The sequence below is a fragment of the Diplotaxodon limnothrissa genome, linkage group LG15, assembly GCF_057381915.1.
Source record: "Diplotaxodon limnothrissa isolate DT_005_m linkage group LG15, D_limnothrissa_male_GT1.1, whole genome shotgun sequence".
Classification (NCBI taxonomy): Eukaryota; Metazoa; Chordata; class Actinopteri; order Cichliformes; family Cichlidae; genus Diplotaxodon; species Diplotaxodon limnothrissa.
In genome coordinates, this window is record NC_140610.1 from 8377527 (window position 1) to 8399909 (window position 22383).

Here is a 22383-nt window from a genome sequence, read left to right on the forward strand (position 1 = left end):
CGCCTCTTTTTATCATCTTTAAATTATTAAAATTAACGTGTTCTTGTAAATTTCCACCGGGCTCGATGAGCTTGTCACATTGGAGATGGCTATTAATGTTTTTTTTTTTCTGTTTCATCTTGTCTGTAAGACTTGAAATAATTAAGGTTCACTACCTTCAAACATTTAATTGCCGCCAGACACATTTTTAACTAACACCGTCCCTGAGAAGGAAGCCTTTGATTTTTTTTTTTTTTAAGTTGCTGTCCCTTGACATTGTGCTAATTTGAAAATCTTATCTTAATTAGCTGATTATGTAAGATGATCGTGGTGATGTGGTTTGTTTTTCAGTGGAGACCCATGCGCCCTGACAAATTACCCACAACCCCTCAGGGTCCTGGAGGCCATGGTGACTGCTGTGCACAACAGTGTGCAGAGTGGGTAGGTTACATCTGTCATCTCATACAACATACTTACAGTGACCCATTCTCTGATTTCCTTTGTAGTCCCTAAACTAAACTGTCCTCACACAGCCAATGTCACAGCACTTAATCGCTTGTATTTTGAGTTTTATGTAAATCAACTAAGCCTTAAAGATTTTCTTCAGCTTTTGTCACCCTCTCTTTGCACTCTGCATCTTTTCAGTTCTATTCGGGGGCTGAAATTAACACCTGCTGAGTGTTAAATATCAGTTAAATATCTGATAAATAAATGAAGATAAACTGACAAAAGGCACCTGGCAGCCTGTCTTGTAGCTCTTTTTGATGACGAAAAAATTTTGACAGCATCTATTGCACCCTGGTCAGCTTTTTCATGACAAAAAGACAAACAAGGCACATGAAAACAAGGGATCTGTGACAAAAGAACCTTAAATTAATGCATTATAGTGCAGTCATGCCCACTGCATTACTTTGGAAAATGTGATATTTCAAAGAAGAATGGCATAAATAGTAGACTTTTAACTTCTTACTGACAAAGACATAACATATAGCCGGTTACATGCTAGAGTACGTAACAGATAACCTAAACTATTTGTTTTTATTGTTGGTATTCTATTCAATGTAATAACCAAAGATAAACATATGGAGCTACCCACTATAGCAAACTCTTTTTTTCCCAGATTCCCTTCCTGACCCAAACCCAAAGTGAATTTCCGGCTGGAAACCTCCGCTTGCCAAGCAAAAGTGTTAACCACTACACCATTGGAGGAACCTTTGAATTCACAGACATTTGCTGTTTTTCTTAATTAATGATAAAGTTCTTAATTGTTTTGAAAATGTCCTTATTACTACACAAGCGTTTACATCATGTAAAGTGGAAGAATTGAGATATATTGTTAAAATTTCCCATTTTACTGTTAAGTCATCTCAGTAGTAATGGTAATTTTATTTATATAGCGCATTTCATTACATGTGATAGGTGAAATCCGCGAAGTAGTCAACTTTATTTTTTTTACAATTATTATAGATGTTTTAAGGCTGTAAAACCCCTCACTATACACTTTATACATTTTTCTCAGACAGGTATGAACATTTTCACACTTTTCTCTCTTGTTTAAAGACCCTCAAAGTTCAAACCTTCGTAGAAAAATAAGTCTGTATTATAGAATGAAACCAAAGATCAAACCCTGTTTTCAGGTCCAAAACATGGGAATAGAGCAGCTGCGAGAGAATTCAACATTAATGAATCAATGGTACGGAAGTAGGGGAAGCAAGAAGAATGAGTTGAGTAAAATTTGACGTATCTGACTGTTTTGTTTCGCTTAATGTGCTTCATAATGCGACGTGCCTTATGGTCCGAAAAATACGGTAACTTCTATCTTCCTTTAGCATGTCCAGAAGTCCAACTTTTTGTGCGACGGTTAGCATCGTCCTCTGCCTTTTGGGTGCTACCGCAGGTGTCTTTGACGGTGCAAAACATTTCGTCGACATTGTTGTGTTTGTTGGGGAGAAAACTTACACAGATACAGGACTTCAGAGTCACATTGCTAGCGATCGAAGATTTATGTAAATTTGACAACTTTGACACAACGTAACTGTAGCTATAGTTGAATCATTTAGTTTGTAAAAAAAACCAACAGAATAACATACTCAGTTTCCTACAGCTCAGTTTAACGTCCTCAAATCTTTGTGCAAACTGTCTAACAGGCAATTTCTTGTTTCTTGAATGAAACAAGTAAACTACTTGGTAACATTTAGACATCTTAGTGTGAACTCTACACCTTGTCTCTCAATCTCTGTCTCTTTATCTGTACCTCACTTTGCCTGCTGTCAACCTCCCTCTCAAATCCTTCTGCAGTGACAGTACCGTCACTTCAGATGACCTCCTGGCTTGGCTGCGTCCATTCTGCGGTGACGCATCTCTGCCCGTTCGGCCTCGCATCGACGTGCTGCAAATTCTGGAGAGTAACTTCAGCCTCGGAGACAGTGACGTTCGTCTTCTGCTTCTTTACAGGACTCAGGCTGTTCTCAGGGACAGAGAGGTAATGTTACTGATGCTCTCACACGTGTTTGAAGTTATGAAGATTTAACCCTCATGCTAACAAAGTGAGAAATATACTTTACTTGACAAACAAAGTGCTCTACAGAAGCACATGGAAAACTATCTACAGATGGGTAGAGAGGTCTGAATTTCCTGTTGTCCATGCTTGTACAAAAGAAAATAGAAGCAGAGAAGATAAAAAGGAAAATGGAAAGAGAAGAGAATCATTAGTGTGAAGACATACAAAAACGAATGTGTTAATTTTAATAGCACCATCAAAAAATAGTATTAAATGGTTGTGATCATACAAAAAAACTTGAATATAACATCTCTGGGATTATTCTCGTTTATGATGGACTCAGACAGTTGGAAAAATCCACAGTCTCCAACCTAAAGACCACAGGGAGTCGTTTTCAGTGGGCACATGGCATGGATAACTTGCACAGCTTCATATCCAAGTTTTGGAGCAATACACTGTCGTCCAGAAAACTGTCTTGCTCATTTCAGCAATGCTCTTCTAGACAACATTTTGCATTTTGCAAATCATTAAATTATATTTTTAATTACATTTGACACAACTTTGTTTTCTCTCTTTTTTTAAAAAACAAAAAACAAAAACAAAACAGGATGTCACATTTAGTGTAAAATAAAGTGTAAAATAAAGTAGCTCCAGATGTCAGTGTAGGAAAAGTGCCTCAGTTTCTTGACAACATGAACACATGTCAGTGGAATCTACTTAACTTTGAATGTGTGGAAACAAGTTCTTAGATGTAATTAGAGATAAAAACTATGAGTCTGAAGCTTGTAACCCACAGTGGGTTTTGCACAAGCTCCTACAACCAGGTGTTAAAAATCATACTAAGGGATAAATGTTTAGATTTGAAATAACTGCATAAATATATGTGAGTATTACTAATCCGTATGTGTCATTTGCATATTTGCAGTAGTATGTAACATATGTATATATGTATGCGTGTGGCTGTGGCTCTCCCCTCCTCCCTCCCTGGTATAGCAGACAGCTGACTGGCTAGTCACTAAGTTATTTGACTGACTAATTAATGGCCCAAGCTGGATAATTAGTGTGTAAATGTATGCAGGCAGCCTTGGGCCATTGTCAGCGCAGGTAGACAGGTGTGTGGGCCCGGACTCTTTAACTAATTAGGCGAACTCCTAACATTTGGCAGGTTCTGATGAAATATACACACACACACACACGCACACTTAACAGAGCGTACATGCAAGGGATCTGTTAATTAATCTTTTAAAAGAAGTCACGTTGTAAGAACCAGACTCGTTTCAGATGAAGTGCCACTTTCTCTCATCTCTCCCTAAGGCAGCCAAAAGGCCTTTAAGTGTGAGAGTGGGGTTCTTGTAGCCAAATGTCTGTTTTTAACGTTGATTATTCAAGATTTTTGACTGTTGAAAATGCTTTTTGTGTTTTCACATCTGTACTGACACTCTCGTCCAAACGCATGCACAACAACGCGCACTCACTCTTTTATTTATTACATTTTGCCTTAACAATTGTAGCAACTTTTCATTGTGTCAGCTGCTCGACTGGAAGCAGTTGCACATTAATCATGTTGGCTAGGCCGGTACCACCCGTAAGCAGAGCTGGCACTGACAGCAGGAAGCTGCCCCAAGGCCACGCCGGAGACTTTGTTGTGGCCCACTCTGACCTTATCATGCTGGCTTACAGCCTGAAAGGGAGAAAAAGTGTAGGAAAAGGGGAGAAGTGGTGCTCGCTTAGAAGAAATAAAAAAAAAAAGTCAGATTCTGACAAAGGTGACAGGGGAGGAAGAAGGAAGGAAAGAAGTTGGTAATGTTCCCCCTCTCCTCCCTGGTTCCATAACTAATCAGCGCAGCTCCTTCTTAAAAGCATCCCACAGACTACATATTCATAGAAAAATGCCACATCTATAATACGTACTAGTATATACCCAGCCCTCCTGTGTCATATGCACATATTACTCAGATAGACATGCAAAAGGGTTGCCTGCTGTGATTTCCATGACAACCACGGTCTCGAGCCACAGTTTGAATTGAACTGAAAGCACTAGTATGTTTCTGTAATGCTTCCTTTTCAGCTTCTGTGTGTTTGCTGTTCTGACAAAGATATCTGGATGACACTGTTTTCAGTGATCAAAGCACAGTCTGTCTCTCACACACACACACACAGTCTTTGTTTGTCCTTCAAGCTCGAGCCCTGGGAGCGCTTTTGCGGTTGGTATTTCTCGAGCTACTCTTGTTCCTTCTTCTTCTTGCTATAACTTGGTATTGCTCTATCCGTATTTTTCACAGTAGAACATAAAAAAATTGTATCTACCTCTGCTTTACAAACAGCCTGTAAACAATGCTGCCCAATTCTTGGCTGATATAGATTTCTAGCTCCTCAACAGTCCTGGGTCGTCTTCTCAAATTTATCATTTCATGCTGCTCCAAATGTTTTCAGTTGGTGGAAGGTTTAGAGTGCAGGCAGGCCATTTCGTCACCGTTCTTTTTGAGCACTGATGATGCCTTTCAGATGTGTAAGCTCCCACCTCTATAGGTACTAATACACTCACACACCATCAGAAATGCAGGCTTTTAAACTAAGCAATGATACGAATCCAGATGTTCCCCCTCTACTTTAGTCTGGAGGACACAGGATCCATGTTTTCCTAAAAGAATTTCAGAATTCCACATTTCCTAAGTGGCTTTTCATGAGTTTTGGCCCAGAACAACTGTGCCATTTCTGGATCATGTATGGATAGTAGTAAAATAAACATTAAAAAAATCGATTTAAAATATATCAAAATGTATGTTAATGAGGTTTTGGAGCAAAGATGATAAAGTCATGGATACGAATGATAATGAAAGGTTATTGTTGGTCTGCTGTTATGCATTATAATTGTATTGTGGATCATCAGTCCTGTCAAACTGACTGCTAACCTTTTGGTGGAAGGGACAAGCTGAAAGAAACTTAATTTCAGTCATTAATACCAGCTCACAATGCAATTCCTTTGGTTGTAGACAGCTTCCAGGCTTTCAGCATGAAGACTCTAAATCAGAGAGCCAGGCTTTGCCTGAAGGTAAAATGAATAAACAAAACCACAGATTAAACAAATGAGATATAATATGCTAATCAGCGAGCTTTAGAAGATACTAGAAGCGGGATTTTGTTGAATTTAGTCAAATTGATTAACCGCTTCTCGCTCTGAAAGTAGATGTTTACAAAGACATGAATCGCACATTATTTTGGCATGTTGGAAGTTTTTTAAGTTATAAACTGCAAAATTTTAGTTACTGTTCTAAATTGTGCTAATAGGTCAGAGCTTGTCCAGTATATACTATATGCGGACAGTAGTTACTTAAAGACCATACAGTCAAAGGGACTTGTTGAAGGCAGCTGTCCACTGGGATGGTTGCCTTAAGAACTATACTTTTTTTAGTGCCTTTCAGACAACCAGTAGAAACACTGATATGATGTATTAGCCAACTTAGAGCTAGGCAGCAAGCATAACCAGCTGGAGGATATCGGTGATCATGATAACAACAGAATTGCAGGGGCGATGTGTGGTTGAAAGTACATGTTTTTTGCTCTTTTAAAGTATAGTAATTAACATTGCAAGTATCTAGTTTCCTGATATACGTTTTAAGAGTGCAAGGTGCCATTAACCTTAGACAGAGGCTTTCTCTGGCAAGCTGCTCCTGAATCAGCTGATGCATCTAAAACTTTGGAATAGGATAGAATATAATAGCTCTTTATTATCATTATACATGTACAACAAAATTGTGGATTTTGTACTTGCATTACAAGCACATGCCAATTCAGATGCCACTTTGTTGTAGGTTTATTTTTCTTTTCGTTAGGCTTAATGAGTTAGTAGCAAAAGCTTTCACTGTTTCTCTGTTTTTAGTTGAGTTCAGCTAATGTTAGGACTTTAACATTTTCTGTAATGTTAAAGCATGATGTTTCCACCCCCATGCTTCACAGTAGGTATGGTGTTCTTGGGATGCAACTCAGTATTCTTCTTCCTCCAAACACGACGAGTTGAGTTTATACCAAAAAGTTCTACTTTGGTTTCATCTGACCACATGACATTCTCCCAATCCTCTGCTGTATCATCCATGTGCTCTCTGGCAAACTTCAGACGGGCCTGGACATGCACTGGCTTCAGCAGCGGAACACGTCTGGCACTGCGGGATTTGATTCCCTGCCGTTGTAGTGTGTTACTGATGGTGACCTTTGTTACTTTGGTCCCAGCTCTCTGCAGGTCATTCACCAGGTCCCCCCGTGTGGTTCTGGGATCTTTGCTCACCGTTCTCATGATCATTTTGACCCCACGGGATGAGATCTTGCGTGGAGCCCCAGATCGAGGGAGATTATCAGTGGTCTTGTATGTCTTCCATTTTCTGATGATTGCTCCCACAGTTGATTTTTTCACACCAAGCTGCTTGCCTATTGTAGATTCACTCTTCCCAGTCTGGTGCAGGTCTACAATACTTTTCCTGGTGTCCTTCGAAAGCTCTTTGGTCTTGGCCATGGCGGAGTTTGGAGTCTGACTGTTTGAGGCTGTGGACAGGTGTCTTTTATACAGATGATGAGTTCAAACAGGTGCCATTCATACAGGTAACGAGTGGGGGACAGAAAAGCTTCTTACAGAAGACGTTACAGGTCTGTGAGAGCCAGAGATTTTCCTTGTTTGAGGTGACCAAATACTTATTTTCCACCCTGATTTACGAATAAATTCTTTACAAATCCTACCATGTGGATTCATGGATTTTTTTTTCACATTCTGTCTCTCACAGTTGAAGTGTACCTCTGGTGCAAATTACTGACCTCTGTCATCATTTTAAGTGGGGGAACTTGCACAATCGGTGGCTGACTAAATACTTTTTTGCCCCACTGTATATGTGTGTGTGTGTGTGTGTGTGTGTGTGTGTGTGTATATATATGTATATATATGTATATGTAATCTATATGTAATATTGCCACTATTCCCCAAGAATAGCTTCTTGACAGCCACCCTTCCACTGAGTCCATTTCTGATGAGGCGTCAGTGAACAGTAGACATCTTACTTTCCTCACATATCCTAACTTGATTTACTGAGTACAGTGCCTGTAATATTTTTGTCTTCAGCTGGTTACGTTGTCATTTTTATGTCACACAGCCACACAGGCGCCCATGCATTCCGGTGTGCCAACTCATGATAGAGGCAGACGTGTGCTATTATGATGGATGCTGTTTTGTTCGGTGGTGACCAGACTGGGTCAAGTTGGGCTGTGTCAGTGGAAAGGCCAGTGCATGATTCACAGCCGCTGCTTCATAAAGACCCAGAGATGATACATCAGAAAGAGGGGAGAGAAAGGAGAGAGGGATAATGATGGATAAAAGATATGAAAAGAGAAAGGAGTGAAAGTTTCAGATCATGTTGAATGAGAAAAAGGCAACAGCGTTTCGCTTAGCTTCCCGACACATCCTCCTTAGCATTCCAACATACTATGTAGCCAGAAGACGTCTAAAAAGGAAGATATTAATGTGCCCAATTGTAATGCTGACATTTAGGCAGTGCAGGGTGGGGGTGAAATGGGAGGGGGTTGATACAGGAGAAGAGGCATAGAGACTGTAAGAGGTGAAGTCAGGCATAGATTTTGTGACTTAATTTCGAATGATTAGTCATAAGAGCAGGGCATTCAAATGTCAACACTGTCAAGATGTGAGGGTCTGTTTTGCCTCTTTGATGGGCCTTTGTGTATATTGTCCATTTGGCCTTTTTGTCACTAACAGCCGTGTACTTAAGGTTATTTCTTTATGACATTTCAAAGACAATCAGGAAACGTCGGAAAGCAAATATGCGTGTAAGTGTAGGTGTGTGCGCTTATTCTGCGTAGGTGCACACTGTACTTTGTGTACACTGTGCTTGTTGACGTAGCTGCCATCTCTGCTACTGCCTTGATTTCGTATTGTGGCGATGTTAATTAGTATTCCAAATCCCATGGCAGTGCTAGCAATAATGGCCACACACACACCTACACACACTCAAGTGCAGTGAAAGAAGGTGTCTCTCTGCATTAAAGCCTTCATATAGCTTTTCACTGTAAATGTGAAGGAAAATCACATGCATGTCTGTGTGGGTGAATAAGCAGTGATCACAGATTGATGCGACGTGTCTCCGTCAATGTCATGGATCATTTGCCGTGAAACACTGCTTTGATGCTGTTTGGACCAAGCAGTGTGTCATCTATATAATAATATGGATGAAGTGAGGTGAGCAGAATGTGCTCTGCCATTCCCTCCATAAGCTTCTCTGTAGCTACACCCCCTCCCGACCTCACACATTAAATCCAACCTAGCCTGTCTGACTTTTCCCGAAGGCGGGTCTTCTTCTCCTTCCTTTTTTTTCCCCATTTCACATTTCAAAATGTCATGTCCTTTTCCCCACTTGCAATTCATTGATTATTTTTTATTCATATTTGATAAGGTTGAAATTATGGGTTAGTCGGCCAAACATATTCCCAAAGTATATAATTATTCAGGTCAATCATAAAAACACATTTTATTCTTTATATTCACTTTCTGCAGTATCCAATTATTTCCTCTTTGTCCGTTCTTTTTCATGGCCTGTCTTGATAGCAGAAAGTTATATCTAAACACACTCCTGATTCTTGTTTCCCGCAGTCTCTTTATCAGTCTTTGCTTTTGTTTCGTTGATAGAATTTCCATTTTTATGCACCAATTAAGCAGAAAATTATAGAATACATCTGTTTGTGGGCTTTCATGCATATGTAAACATGACAGGCACAATATTTGAAAAGGGCTTAAGACCTCAGTGTGTTTTAAGTGTTGTTACAAGTGCATATGGGTTTGCCAACACATGGACAAACATATATGTTTGCTCACACCTAAGTGCATCTGCCCTCCCGCCATATCATAAAACACCCCCATCACAGCTGCTGTATATTTAAATATTAAGGCAACCGTTTGAAGTATGCAACACCCGAGTGCTAAGATAAGCCTTTGCTTGACATGAAAGACGTTGAAGGATGGCATACTATTTTGTTGGAACTACAGTCTTTGTTTGATATGACAGGAATACAAACAGGAACACAAGTGGGGTTGTTTCTGGTTGACAGAACAATGGTGTTGTTGATTATTAACAGGCACAACAAGGAATTGTGTGCAAAAAATAATAAATAAAAAAATAATTTTATAAAAATGACAGCGTGTTGCCGCGGTGGGGAACATGTGAAGAGGAGAAGCCGGACAGGGAAGCTGGGAAAGATTTGTCTGATGAAAGCGAATGAGCCTGTACTGTGGGAAGAGGGTTTTACAAGAACAAAGAGCGAGCAGAGTCTCTTTCCAAGTAGATAAATAATAAATGTGATGGGGTTGAGAAAGCTATCTTATGGCCACAGCCTAATGCAACAGATCAGGGGTCATTGTCGTGATGGCAAAGCCCCAGCTATAATTCCACTTGTTTTGGCAGCTTTTATCTATCCCCCTTGGGCTCTCTCTCTTTTTTTGAAAACTTTATTTATGCTCTGTTTTTAACTTGGAGCAAGGAGAGATGAGCACAGTGCTTTGTCATCTTGGTGGGATCACTGATGACTTGGAAAGAAGAAAAAAAAGACCCTAAACACCAGAGAGGAGGCAGAGCAATAAAATAAACAAGAAAAGAAGGGATGTGCAGAGGGAGACAGACAGGAGGAAAAATAAGAAGAAAAGAGCCCGAGGACAGCTGAAGTTATAGGAGTGGGCAGCGCGGTGCCAGATGAGAAAGAGGGAGAGAGACGGTGAAAACTGAGATGAAGGGGAAGGGACTCTTGCGATGTTATCTTTTTTGGCATGTTCTTTGCTGCTTCGTAGCGCCAGGTAAACGCAGTCTTCAGCTCACATCTACCTTTGAATTTTTGTTTAAACGAAATTTTACACATAAATAATTTAAGCAAATTCCCATCTTAAGTTACGCTATCTTCCTCACACCTCGAATATTCATCGAGCTATGTGCGCATCCATGATTAAGGAGAATGAGCAGTTGTAACACTGGTTTTAATATGTTACCGTGCGCCGCTGTGTGTCGAGATGGTTTTAAGCGACAAGCTTGTTCTCTCCTTCTAACACCGATCTACTCTTGCTTTCTAGCCACTCCTCTTCTGTGTTTTGTCTTCTGAGCTCTCCCCCCTCCGGTCTCTTATCTTACTCTTCTTCCTCTCTTGAGGCGTGCGCCATTATGTACACCCAGGTGTCATGTTATGCAACGTGGGTCTACTAAGTTAGTGCACAGAAAATGCAAAACGAATAGAGGGAGAGGTTAGAAAAGCTGTATTTGTTTGTCATTGCACTCAACTTGTCATGTCATGCATACACAAGGGTATTTGTGTGGGTTTTTGTTTTTTCTCCACAGGCCTGTGTGTCTTTATCTCTGCACTTATGTTTCCCCTGCATGTTTTATGCGTCTCACTTTCAACTCGTAATAAACTCCTGAAACCCCTACAGGCCTCGAGGCTTTGCCCTTTTGGTGTTTGCTTCTCTTTGCGCTCTCTCTCCCTCTTTTTGTTTTTCTCCCCCTAAACCTGCCCCCTCTTATCAACTCCGCTCACTTCCTCTGCATCACTCATTTTCTGCCTCACTCTTCCCAGCCCGCTTTCTCCCCTCTTGTGAAGTGTGTGACCTCTGTAACTTTATTTTGCTCGTCGCTGGGGACATTAGCCAGAGCAGGTCAATGAATATTGATGAGCTCATTCAGAGCGCTCTCAGTAAAGGCCAGACAACGAGATCTCTGCATCCCATGGCTCCGCTGGCACTCCCAGTCCGATACACTGACATGCCCACATCCCGTGTTCTCTCCCTTCACTTTTTTTTCTTCTTCTTGCCTCTCAGGTCAAGGACTGAGATAATTGCCAAGTCATAGAGAAGATTATCAGGTAGCTTTGTTGATGGGGGCAAAGGTTCACACAGTGTTTCACTAATAGCCCGTGTAAATTTAGGAAGAAACGGAGCATCTGTGACTTGAATTTGATTTTGAAGAGAAGCAGACTCATGGGTCACATTAGCTGAACGAGGCTGTCAGGTGTAGTGTTGCTTGTGATGCAGAGTATTTCAAAAAGAGTTTACCATGCACATTTTTGTTAGTAACCATTTTTGATTAATCGGTGCATGGCAATTGCAATCATATGCATGACCTTATCATATCGTTTTAAATTTTAAAATGTCATCATGAATTACAATTTGAAATTAAGTCTAGAAATATGAAAAAGGTTAATTTTTTTGAAACAAAGGTCAAAAAGCAACATTCTCAAGTATTACCCAACAGCAAAGTACATTAACTGCACACTTAAGGGTGGAGATGAACTTGAACAAATTAGTGCAGTCTAACCTATGGGGATATTGTAAATAATGGAACTTTAATTTAATAGTCACAAAAACTTGTTACTTTATCAGCGGAAGTAAGGAAGAGGAGGCAAAGTATGGGGTTTTTTGTGGGGGTTTTTTTTGTTTTTTTTTAAGAAACAATAAAATCTGGTTCAGAAATGTGTATATGTATAGCTTTTGAGATTAACTAGCCTTCCTGTCATGTTCGTGTTTAATCTGACCAATTTACAACTTAAAACACTCATAAATACCGTGTTTTACATCTGATTGCCTCAAGGCCTTATAATATCCTCCACACTATGCACATGAACATATAAAAGCGATGATCACGTCTTTCATTGACTTTTGAGTGTTTTAATCAACCTTGTTACATCTGTGGTGCGCCCCTGTGGGGTCGTTCAGTCAACAACCCACGCAAATGACCCACTGAACTGAATTTGGTGGTGAAAAATGTTTGTTATGCTAATTTAAGAGCTGTTAAAACAGACCGGTCAATTTTGAGCAGGAACACTAAAGTAAGGAGGTGAACAAAACTGGAGGGCTAGTGGAAAGACAAATTGTGTCTTGTAATTTATTGATGCTTTTATTTTTTGTTGTAATTGTATTATTTTTATTCCTATGTTCAGCACTTTGGTCAGTGGTTGCTGCTTTTAAAGTGCTTTATGAATAAAGTTGGTTGCTCACTTAATTTGGAGCAACTGGTCATGACAGTCCTTACCGCAAAACTTCCGCAAAACAGTTTCCTGGACCAGAAATTGGTTTGGGTGGTTGTCATTTACTTTACATAGACAACCACCCAACATATTACATATTGACGCAATTAGATGCCCAGGTATTTATAAAAAAAATGCTATCCCCCTTCATGCTGCTCGTTTGATAGAAAGGGGGAATTGAGAGTGCTCGTCGTCGTGATTGAAGTAAGATGTGATGAGTGTGGGAGAGAGCTGCCAAGACGGACAGTGATGGACAGCACTCATCATTAACCCGTCGACCACAGTGTCACACCGGCAGGTGATGATTTGTTAACTATATACTTCCACCAGTCACTCAGTTGCAAGGAGGGAACTTGTGAGGAATGAAGGGATGGTGTCATGTGGTGCTGGTCTGCATGCGTGTGGTGTGATCTAATAACTGCAGCATAAATGGAGTTTTTATTTAAAGTTGCACTGGCGGTATGAATGAGCGCTGTCTTGAAATATCAGTGTCCTTATTACTTACATCTTTCCACCATGAGGATGATATTTTGGTAGGGATGGGTATCGTTTAGGTTTTATCCGATACCGGTGCCAAACCGGTACTTTTGAAACGGTGCCGGTGCTCAAACGGTGCTCAAACCGGTGCTTAAAGAATGGAGAACACAAAATTGGTCCAAAAACCTCTCATGGTCAGCTGGTTTTTTGTAAAAAGATAACAATGTTAGCCTTTTCTGCAGCTATGGGGCATATATGGTATCACTCTTGGCTGGAAGCAGTGCTTAAACAATGGAAAAAACACAAACTTTGTCCAAAACCTCTCATGTTTAACTGTTTCCCACTTTTTCTTTGGTCATTTTAGCCTTTTTGGCCAGGGTGAAGGGAGTATCTGCCATCAAACAAGAAGACAGCCGCATGTAGCTATGATGATGTTTGCTAGTTCACCTTACATGCATTAATGTAATAACGTGGTTAGCCTACTCAACGTAAATTACACACGAACAACATGAAGCTACTCACGCAGAAAAGAACGGCTGCTGCTGCATCATCATCCTCATCATTTCTGCTACACTGGCAGGGCTAGGGGCCAGGACTCTCCTCTTCGTGTTTTTGGGGGATGTTGCTAACTCCGGGTCCGATAACAGGCAACCCACCCGCAGTAGATGTGCTCGGTGTGAGGTCTCGCAGCAAGCTATCAAATACAGCGCATTTCTGGGCTTTTAAAAAAACCCGCTATGCGTCGCCAGGTGTTTCATCGGATTTGAGGTGTTACCTCCTTTGACAGTATCACAGTATCAGCTTAAAGCACTTGTTGCAGGCTGCTGAGTTTGCATATTTTGCTGTGAAGTACAGCCAGGCTTTTGACCGCTTCGCCTTGGGCATTTTTAATCTGTAGCTCTGCTCTAAAAAAACGTACGTACCTGGACCCGCCTACTATCCTCGGAAACGTAAAATGATTGGCTAGAAGTGTATCACAGCTCAGGAAAAAAAAGCACCGAAATAAAGCACCGAAATGTGCGCTGCTTTTCGGTCTGGTTACTACCGTTTATGTCAGAACCGGTGCCACACCGGTACCCATCCCTATATTTTGGTGTTTGTTTTTACAACTGGAGGGAGGACTACCAAACAGTTTTTATCTTCAATGCTACCAACAATGACCGTCACAGGGCTCCTCTCAGTTACCATGACTGGCATGACAGTTTGTATAGTGTGTAGGGTTTTGTGTTATCTATTAGCAAAAATGGATTTTAGTTTTCTTAATTATGATAAAGTTATCGATGATTATTGTGTTTTGATTCATTCATAGTTCAACTTAATGTAGGCAGTAAGTCATCATCCAGTTAGCCAACCGTTTTGCTTTGATTGTGCAGTATGAACAATGGGGAAAAACAGACTGAAGGCATACAGAGATTCACATTTTACCTGATATCCTTGGGTCGTTTAGCTCAAGCAATGCTGTGCCTCAGTTTTCAAGTATTTGTGGCATTAGTTATTTACCAGTTAACAGTGAATTTGAAGTTTCTATTATATATGCCTATCTAAATACTCTATATATAATTTTTTTATATTTAGTGATGTAACATTATATTTAAGTTAGTGCTGTCAGCGTGCGTGGGGCTGCACGGCGTCAACGCATTAGTGCAGTTAGCTCTTAACGTGTTAGCGTCGTCCAGCCCCACCCACGTGGCGATCCGCAGTAACTCGCTAACCGAGATTTAATGCAGTTACTGCATTAATGTCATTTTAAGAAGATTAACGCTGACAGCACTAACTTAAATTTATATATGGGCTGTGCATGATTGTGTTATATAGCACATATTATCCACAATTGTTTACACTGTAGTCAGTGTTGTTCATTATAGATTCTAGCCATAGGGTGTTTTGTTAAGGCAGACAGAGGCAGAGCTGTGACTCTGTGCTGTTTTTCTAAAATGAACCTCTGATGAAAGTTATTGATGTTGAGAGTTTAAATGGTAATTATTAAACTTTAAAGAAACTTTAAAAAACCACTCAGAGCTTGACCAGCAGCACTGATTGTTGAGTCTAGGAGTTATTTGTCAGACTTCCCCCTTGCTGATTGTGAGTGATTGAGCTGTTTGTCTTCTACATTTACGGACAACTGAGATTTTATTTTTTTTGAAGCCATGATTTGATTAATTAATAAAAAAAAAAAAAACTAGTGCATGTTGAAAATGTAAGCATTAATCATCAATCACTGTCATCAGAGCTGTATCTGATACGACTGCAGTAGGTTCCTGTCTTGACTGTAATCCGTTTAGTCTGCAGGTAATATATATAAAAGCCTTTTACTGCATTAAGTAGTCGCTCTGTTTCACCGAATGTGAAAAGGAATGACTGCAGAAGTAGACGATAATTTAGTGGAGGTGGTCAACAGCTGTTGAATATTGCAGCCTTTTCATTTTCGGAGAGCTGTCAAAAGGAAATGTAGATATGAAGACTGTTTTCAGAACTCTGGTTGTCCCCTCAAACCTCCAGCAAGTAAGCAATTACTCCAAGGGTTGCTCTGTTAAATCAATAATTTAGGGGGCGATCGTGGCTCAAGAGTTGGGCGTTCGCCTTGTAATTGGAAGGTTGCCGGTTCGAGCCCCCGCTTGGACAGTCTCGGTCGTTGTGTCCTTGGGCAAGACACTTCACCCGTTGCCTACTGGTGGTGGTCAGAGGGCCCGGTGGCGCCAGTGTCCGGCAGCCTCGGCTCTGTCAGTGCGCCCCAGGGTGGCTGTGGCTACAATGTAGCTTGCCATCACCAGTGTGTGAATGTGTGTGTGAATGGGTGGATGACTGGATATGTAAAGCGCTTTGGGGTCCTTAGGGACTAGTAAAGCGCTATATAAATACAGGCCATTTACCATAATTAAACCTCAGCCTATGAACACTTTGGTTAAAAAAAACCATGTGCAGTAGATTTTTGTCAAATGTTAAGCAGGCCCCTTATTTCCCTATGTTTACTGACCATGTGATCATACCTTTCTTTCTTTTATGTGAAGCTACAAAAGGTATCTACAGACTGCAACATCGTTATGCCCACAATCAGTTTTGAACTAAAAGAAGAAAACGTAGGGTCATAAATAAGTTTGTAGGGTCCTGGGAATTTGTTTTAATGGAGTAATGAGTAATTTGATGGGAGGCAACTTGTCTAGGAGCAATCGTTGTCCAACTTGGACTGACTGCAACCGCTCCCAGACAGTCTGCAAATAATTCCTGCCTAATTTATAAGAAGGCAGATTCCCAACCTGTTGCAATCAGTCTGAGTCACTCTGGATTGATGAGCACAACTAATCTGCCATGCTTCTGGCTATAAAAGCAAGATCTTTTTGCAGATAAGCTGTCTTACAGCAGCTGCGTCACTGCTTGTGGAGGAATTCCTCAATTTCTGTGAGGTTCTGGGTGAACTCTTGCTGGGCTTGCCGATTTATCTTTTATGACAGATAATTATCACAAACAAGACTGTATGTAATGGCCAACTTGACCCCATTCAATTGCAAACTTATAGCAGACTAACAGCAGCGTATTGCCATTTTATTGTCACCTTATTGCCGTCTTGGTTCACCAAGTGCTGCTGTGAAGATGGGATCTGACTGCGAATGGTTGCAGACCTGCTTCCCCATCTTTGAAGAAACCATTTCAAAGGCTGCAAGATCAAATGCTCATTTCACACAGTTGCAGTAATTCTATTTATCTGGCACTCTACAACTACTGTTGTCCCTAAATAGATTTTTAGCATTAATTGAAGCTTGGCAGTCAGTGGACTTTCCACCAACATAATCACCCCAAACATACACACGTGCTCATACACATATGCTCAAGTCAAATAAAGCCTGATTTGGCTTCTTTTTTTTTTTTTCCCTTAAAATCTTGCTTTATGTCAGTTCCCGGTTTTAAATTTAAAAATTCCATCAGAATGCTGTCAGAAATTGAGCAACTACCAAAAAAATTAATGGGGTTAAATCTATGAACAGTATAATGATGTTATTATTGAATACTGACTTTGTAGGTTGAAGAACTGTGATTATGGGCTTTATGGAGTTCTATTTATAACACTTTATATTTTTACTATAACAATAATATAAAATATCAACAATTTACAAACTAGTGCAAAAATGAGTACTTTTCTGTCTTCTTAACATAAACCAACAAAGGAATACCAAAAAAGAAGGTTCCTCTGCTCTGTAGCTTGTGCAACTTTTTGAAGATATTTAGATTATGCACTAAAAAAAAAAGAGTCTAGTAACTCTTAACCAGCTCACCTGAAAGCACAAACATTAACACTAAGCTTGGTATGGCATAGCATGGCCTGGTTGGGCGTCAGAAACATAAGTGAGTGGCATAGGCCCTAAGCTGGCATAGCCAGGTGGTCAATTTAATGTATGGACCATCAGTCTCTAGTCTAGTCACTCGCATTAGAACATGTAGGCAGGGAGGGAGGGAGAAAACATACTGTCAACCTCAGGTGCAAATAATGCATTGCCAATTATGTCTCTGGGTCGTAACAAGAGGAGAGGCAGTTCTTCAAGCCTTGGCACCCACTCTACTCTAACATAGCTTCATAGCTTCATGCTCAAGCAACAGCGGTATGTTTGCAAACTGTAATAAATGTTATGCCGTACCTGTCAGGCACTTAGTAATTACCTCAAACCTTGTCGTGCCCTTAAACATCTATGTTGCACTGTACACTGCTTTTAGGGTGGATGTTGACAGTCCTCAATAAAATGGGTAGAAGGCAGGTTTTTCAAGGAAAGGCAGTCCTTTGCTTAACTTTTATGCTTTGAGTACCTATAGACCATTTCTTTTAGTGTTGTTTTGTATGCTGACATATGAAATACATTAGCTAACATGTCAAAGCATAAAAATTTACTTTAACAGTATATAAGACAAAAACTTTAACCCATAAAACCCTGCTCAGGTTGGTGCTGTGACCTGCAATAATAGTGTTAATAATGGTATTTTTGCTTGTGTATTTTCATGCTTGAAAAATGAAAGTTTTTTACAATTTGTTCAAGTTGATTTAAATATAAGCCTTTTAATAAAGGAATATTTCTTTAGTTTTATGTGTACTGAACTAAGTCCTCTTAGTCACTTAACCAACAACAAGCTATTATAGATTTGTTCAGTTCATTTAAAAGGATGCCATAAATTGTAAAATGATAAAATGTACTGAAGACGGCATATGGGGCTCATTTCATTGGAATATTATGTTTACCCCTGAAGAATTATTGTTCAGCATTTAGGGTATTCGTTCTAAAATTATCTACAGTATTACCTTCAAGTGTGATGAAAGCCGTGCATATTTAACAGACCACAGCTGAACACTTTGATGCTGGAATATTTATTTAGTGGGATCTTATAGCTTAAGGAAAGACTGTGACATATGGTGAAAACTGTTTCACAGGCGTTTATGGAGCTTTGTTTCTTTGCTTCTTCTCTGCGTGCATGTTTGCATGGTCCTCATTGTGTTTTGTGTGTGTCTCCCCATTAATGGAGTGAAAGCAGTCTCATGCAAGTGACTCTTTCATCTGTCTACCCCCTCAAACACACTCGCATACATATATAGTTTCTCTTTCTAAAGCAGTAAACGTCAACTGGACTCGTCTGCTGCGGTATTTTATACTTCATCTCCATTTCTATCCTCTGAGAACTGTATGTGTTTTTGCCCATGAGGTTTCTGACAATCTTTTTTTTGCTTTGCTATTGATGTGGTCCTATCTCTTTCTCACACACTGGCACTCTTCCTGTCTTTTTTCCCCTCCTATTTTATTATCATATGCTGATAGCAGAGTTAGAATGCATTGCAATTTTTCAATTTGCAAAGCGAGAACCTTTTGGACTACACAACACTGTTTTTGGCAAACTACAACCAACTCTGATTACTGTTAGTCTTTTTCAAAAAGGTGAAAGCAGTTTTTTTTTCAGCTTTAGGAAGATTTACAAGGTATGACATTTCAGTACACATCAATGGGCTTACTGAGTGTATCACAGGCTACATAACTTTCTGCACCGACTCCATTGTTCCAGCTCAGACTGTTCATTGTTACCCAAATAACAAGCCGTGGGTGACTAAGGACATCAAAGCCCTCCTCAACAACAAGAAGAAGGCTTTCAGAGGGGGCAACAAAGAGGAGGTGAGGAAGATCCAGGTGTTACTAAAGGACAAGATCAGAGAGGCTAAGGACAATTACAGGAGGAAGCTGGAGTGGAAACTCCAGCAGAACAGCATGAGAGAGGTGTGGAGGGGCATGAAGACCATCACTGGATTCAGGCCAACCAACAGCAGGGGAGCTGAGGGAGGTGAGAATAGAGCCGACGAGTTGAATCTGTTTTTCAATAGATTCGACACCACAGTGTCTGCTCCCACCCCCACAACCTCACCTGCAGTCAGCCTGGAATCCAGAGCCACACCACTGTGCCAGCCTCTCTCTTCACATGTTGCCTCCTGTGAGATTCCTGACACCCCTCCCCCACCCATCACCTTCACTCAATACCAGGTTGAGATGCAAATGAGGAGACTTCACTCAGGCAAGTCTGCTGGACCAGACGGAGTGTGTCCCCTTGTCCTCAAGACCTGTGCCCCCCAGCTGTGTGGAGTCTTTCATAAACTGTTTATGCTGAGTCTGAGTCTGCAGAGGGTCCCGGTGATGTGGAAGACATCATGCCTCGTCCCTGTACCAAAGACGCCTCGTCCCAGTGGCCCCCAGGATTACAGGCCCGTGGCACTGACCTCCCACATCATGAAGACCCTGGAAAGGCTCATCCTGGACCAGCTGCGACCCATAGTAAGACCACATCTGGATCCCCTTCAGTTCGCTTATCAGCCTCGTCTCGGAACAGAGGACGCCATCATCTACCTGCTCAATCGTGTCTACACCCATCTGGACCAGCCGGCGAGCACTGTGAGGGTCATGTTTTTTGACTTTTCCAGTGCTTTCAACACCATCAGGCCGACCCTCCTGGGTGATAAGTTAGCAGCGATGCAGGTGGATGCTTTTCTGGTGTCCTGGATTGTTGATTACCTGACAGGAAGACCACAATATGTACGTCTCCCACAGTGTGTGTCTGACAAGGTGATTAGCAACACAGGGGCACCACAGGGGACTGTCCTCTCCCCCTTCCTCTTCACCCTCTACACCACAGACTTCAGCCACTGCACAGAGACCTGCCATCTTCAGAAGTTTTCTGATGACTCTGCGGTGGTTGGATGCATCAGCAGGGATGATGAGACAGAGTACCGGGCTGTGGTCGACTCCTTTGTCACGTGGTGTGAGCAGAATCATCTGCAGCTCAACGTGGCAAAGACCAAGGAACTGATCGTGGACTTCAGGAAGACCAGGAAACACTTGACCCCTGTTTCAATCCAGGGGGTCAGTGTTGACATTGTGGAGGACTATAAATACCTTGGAGTACACATTGACAATAAACTGGACTGGGCTAAAAACACCACAGCACTTTACAGGAAGGGCCAGAGTCGTCTCTATTTTTTGAGGCGACTGAGGTCCTTCAACATCTGCCAGAAAATGCTGAGGATTTTCTATGAGTCTGTTGTGGCCAGTGCGATCCTCTATGCTGTTGCATGCTGGGGGAGCAGGCTGAGGGTCGCAGATGCCAACAGACTTAATAAACTGATCCGTAAGGCCAGCAATGTTGTGGGGATGGAGCTGGACTCCCTCAAGGTGGTGTCGGAGAGGCGGATGCTGTCCAAGATAAAGACAATGTTGGATAACACCTCCCACCCACTCCATGACATGTTGGTCAGTCACAGGAGCTCGTTCAGTGAGAGACTGAGATTACCGAAAAGCACCACTGAACGACACAGGAAATCATTCCTGCCTGTGGCTCCCTGTACAACGCATCCACTTAACACACTGTTTGCTGCTACAACTACACATATTTCTTTTCCAAATATTTATTTATAAGTGACTTATGTATGTATGTATGTATATATATGTATATATTGTACTATTCTTAGTTAGCGTATTGTCTGTCTTGTCTTAATGTTGGTTTAAAATGGAGCACTGTAACAAAAAATAATTTCCCCCAGGGATCAATAAAGTATTCTGATTCTGATTCTGATTCTGATTTCAGTCAATCTTTCTAACTCATGTAATGCTGTGTAAGCTTTTAGACGAGACCAAGAGGAGACTGCTGTAGATTTGAAAGGAAAATGTTTTTCCCATCTCCCTTAAAGCAGGAATTTTACCACTCAGCAGTGCAGCATGTTGATATGTAAGGCTCTCCTTGGCTGTTTTGTCTTCATTTCATAATGTGTCAGATATTCTTCTTGTAAAACAATGCAGACTTTTAAACTTTCAGTTATACTGATAAGTCATGTGAACAACTAAATAAACCCTAACTGCTTCCAAAAAAGGAACGTCTCATATATTATACAGCCCTTACTTATCATTTTAAAGTTTAAAGTTTATGACAATACAATTAGAAAAAATGTTAAAAATGTCCTTTGGACAGATGAGAAGAAATGTCAAACCAAGCACAGCACAAACGCCTCATACCAACTGCTGAGCTCGGAGGTGCAGGCTCATGATTTGTTTGGGGTTTTTTGTTTTTTCAGCAGCTGCACGTGAGGACCTTGCAGTCACTGACTTGCCTGTGCCAGAGTATTCTAGAGTAAAGTTTGAGGTTTTCAGTCCCACAGTTAAAGATTGGCCCAAACTGGGTCATGCAACAGGATAATGATCCCAAGCAGAGCAGTAAATCTAAAATCGAATGGCTGAGCTGAAAAAGAAAAAAAATGTGTGGGCCTAATATCCTCCACAATGATGTGACAGACTGAAGAAGTCATACAGAAGATGATCACTTCGTTATTGCTGCTAAAGGTGGTTCTACGAGCTACTTGATCATAGGGTGGTTCTACAAGACACAATTTGAAGATTTGCAAAAAGAATTCCAGATTTTTGATTTATCCATCATTGTTTACTGTTATGCAACGTTAAATACACTCAGGCAGAAGGTCAGAAGGCAGCAGAATTTGTGGCTATATTTTATATAGGTTTTTCCCTTTGCATGTTAGTGATTTAGCATATTTGTATTTTCGCTTACAGTGTTTCTGTCTGGGTTTCCAGAGCCAAGTCACGATTTCCAATACAGATAGTGTGTGTTATTAATAGAGACTGTGTTATCCTGGGGACCTGAATATTACTGCCATTCCCGCAGTTTTTCAGATGTTGGTGAACGCCTCATTTCTATCTCCCTGTCCCTACTTTTTTTAAACATGCTGGCTTCGAAATCATAATCATTTTAAAAAAGAGCCTCATTGTTTCTGTTTCAGTTTTTAGCGTTTTGTACAAAGTGTTTCTAAATCAATGATTTGTCTTGAAACTTCATAGCAAACATTAGTAGATGGAGAT

General features: G+C 40.8%; 1 protein-coding gene across 1 annotated transcript in view; it reads left to right on the forward strand.

Annotated features, from left to right (window-relative positions):
• nbas (NBAS subunit of NRZ tethering complex) overlaps nucleotides 1-22383 on the forward strand; it is a 184714-nt gene that overhangs the window by 129955 nt on the left and 32376 nt on the right. The window contains exons 48-49 of the mRNA XM_085373435.1: nucleotides 331-420; nucleotides 2278-2461. Coding sequence (XP_085229561.1) covers nucleotides 331-420; nucleotides 2278-2461 — 274 coding nt within the window. The remainder of the gene's footprint in view (nucleotides 1-330; nucleotides 421-2277; nucleotides 2462-22383) is intronic.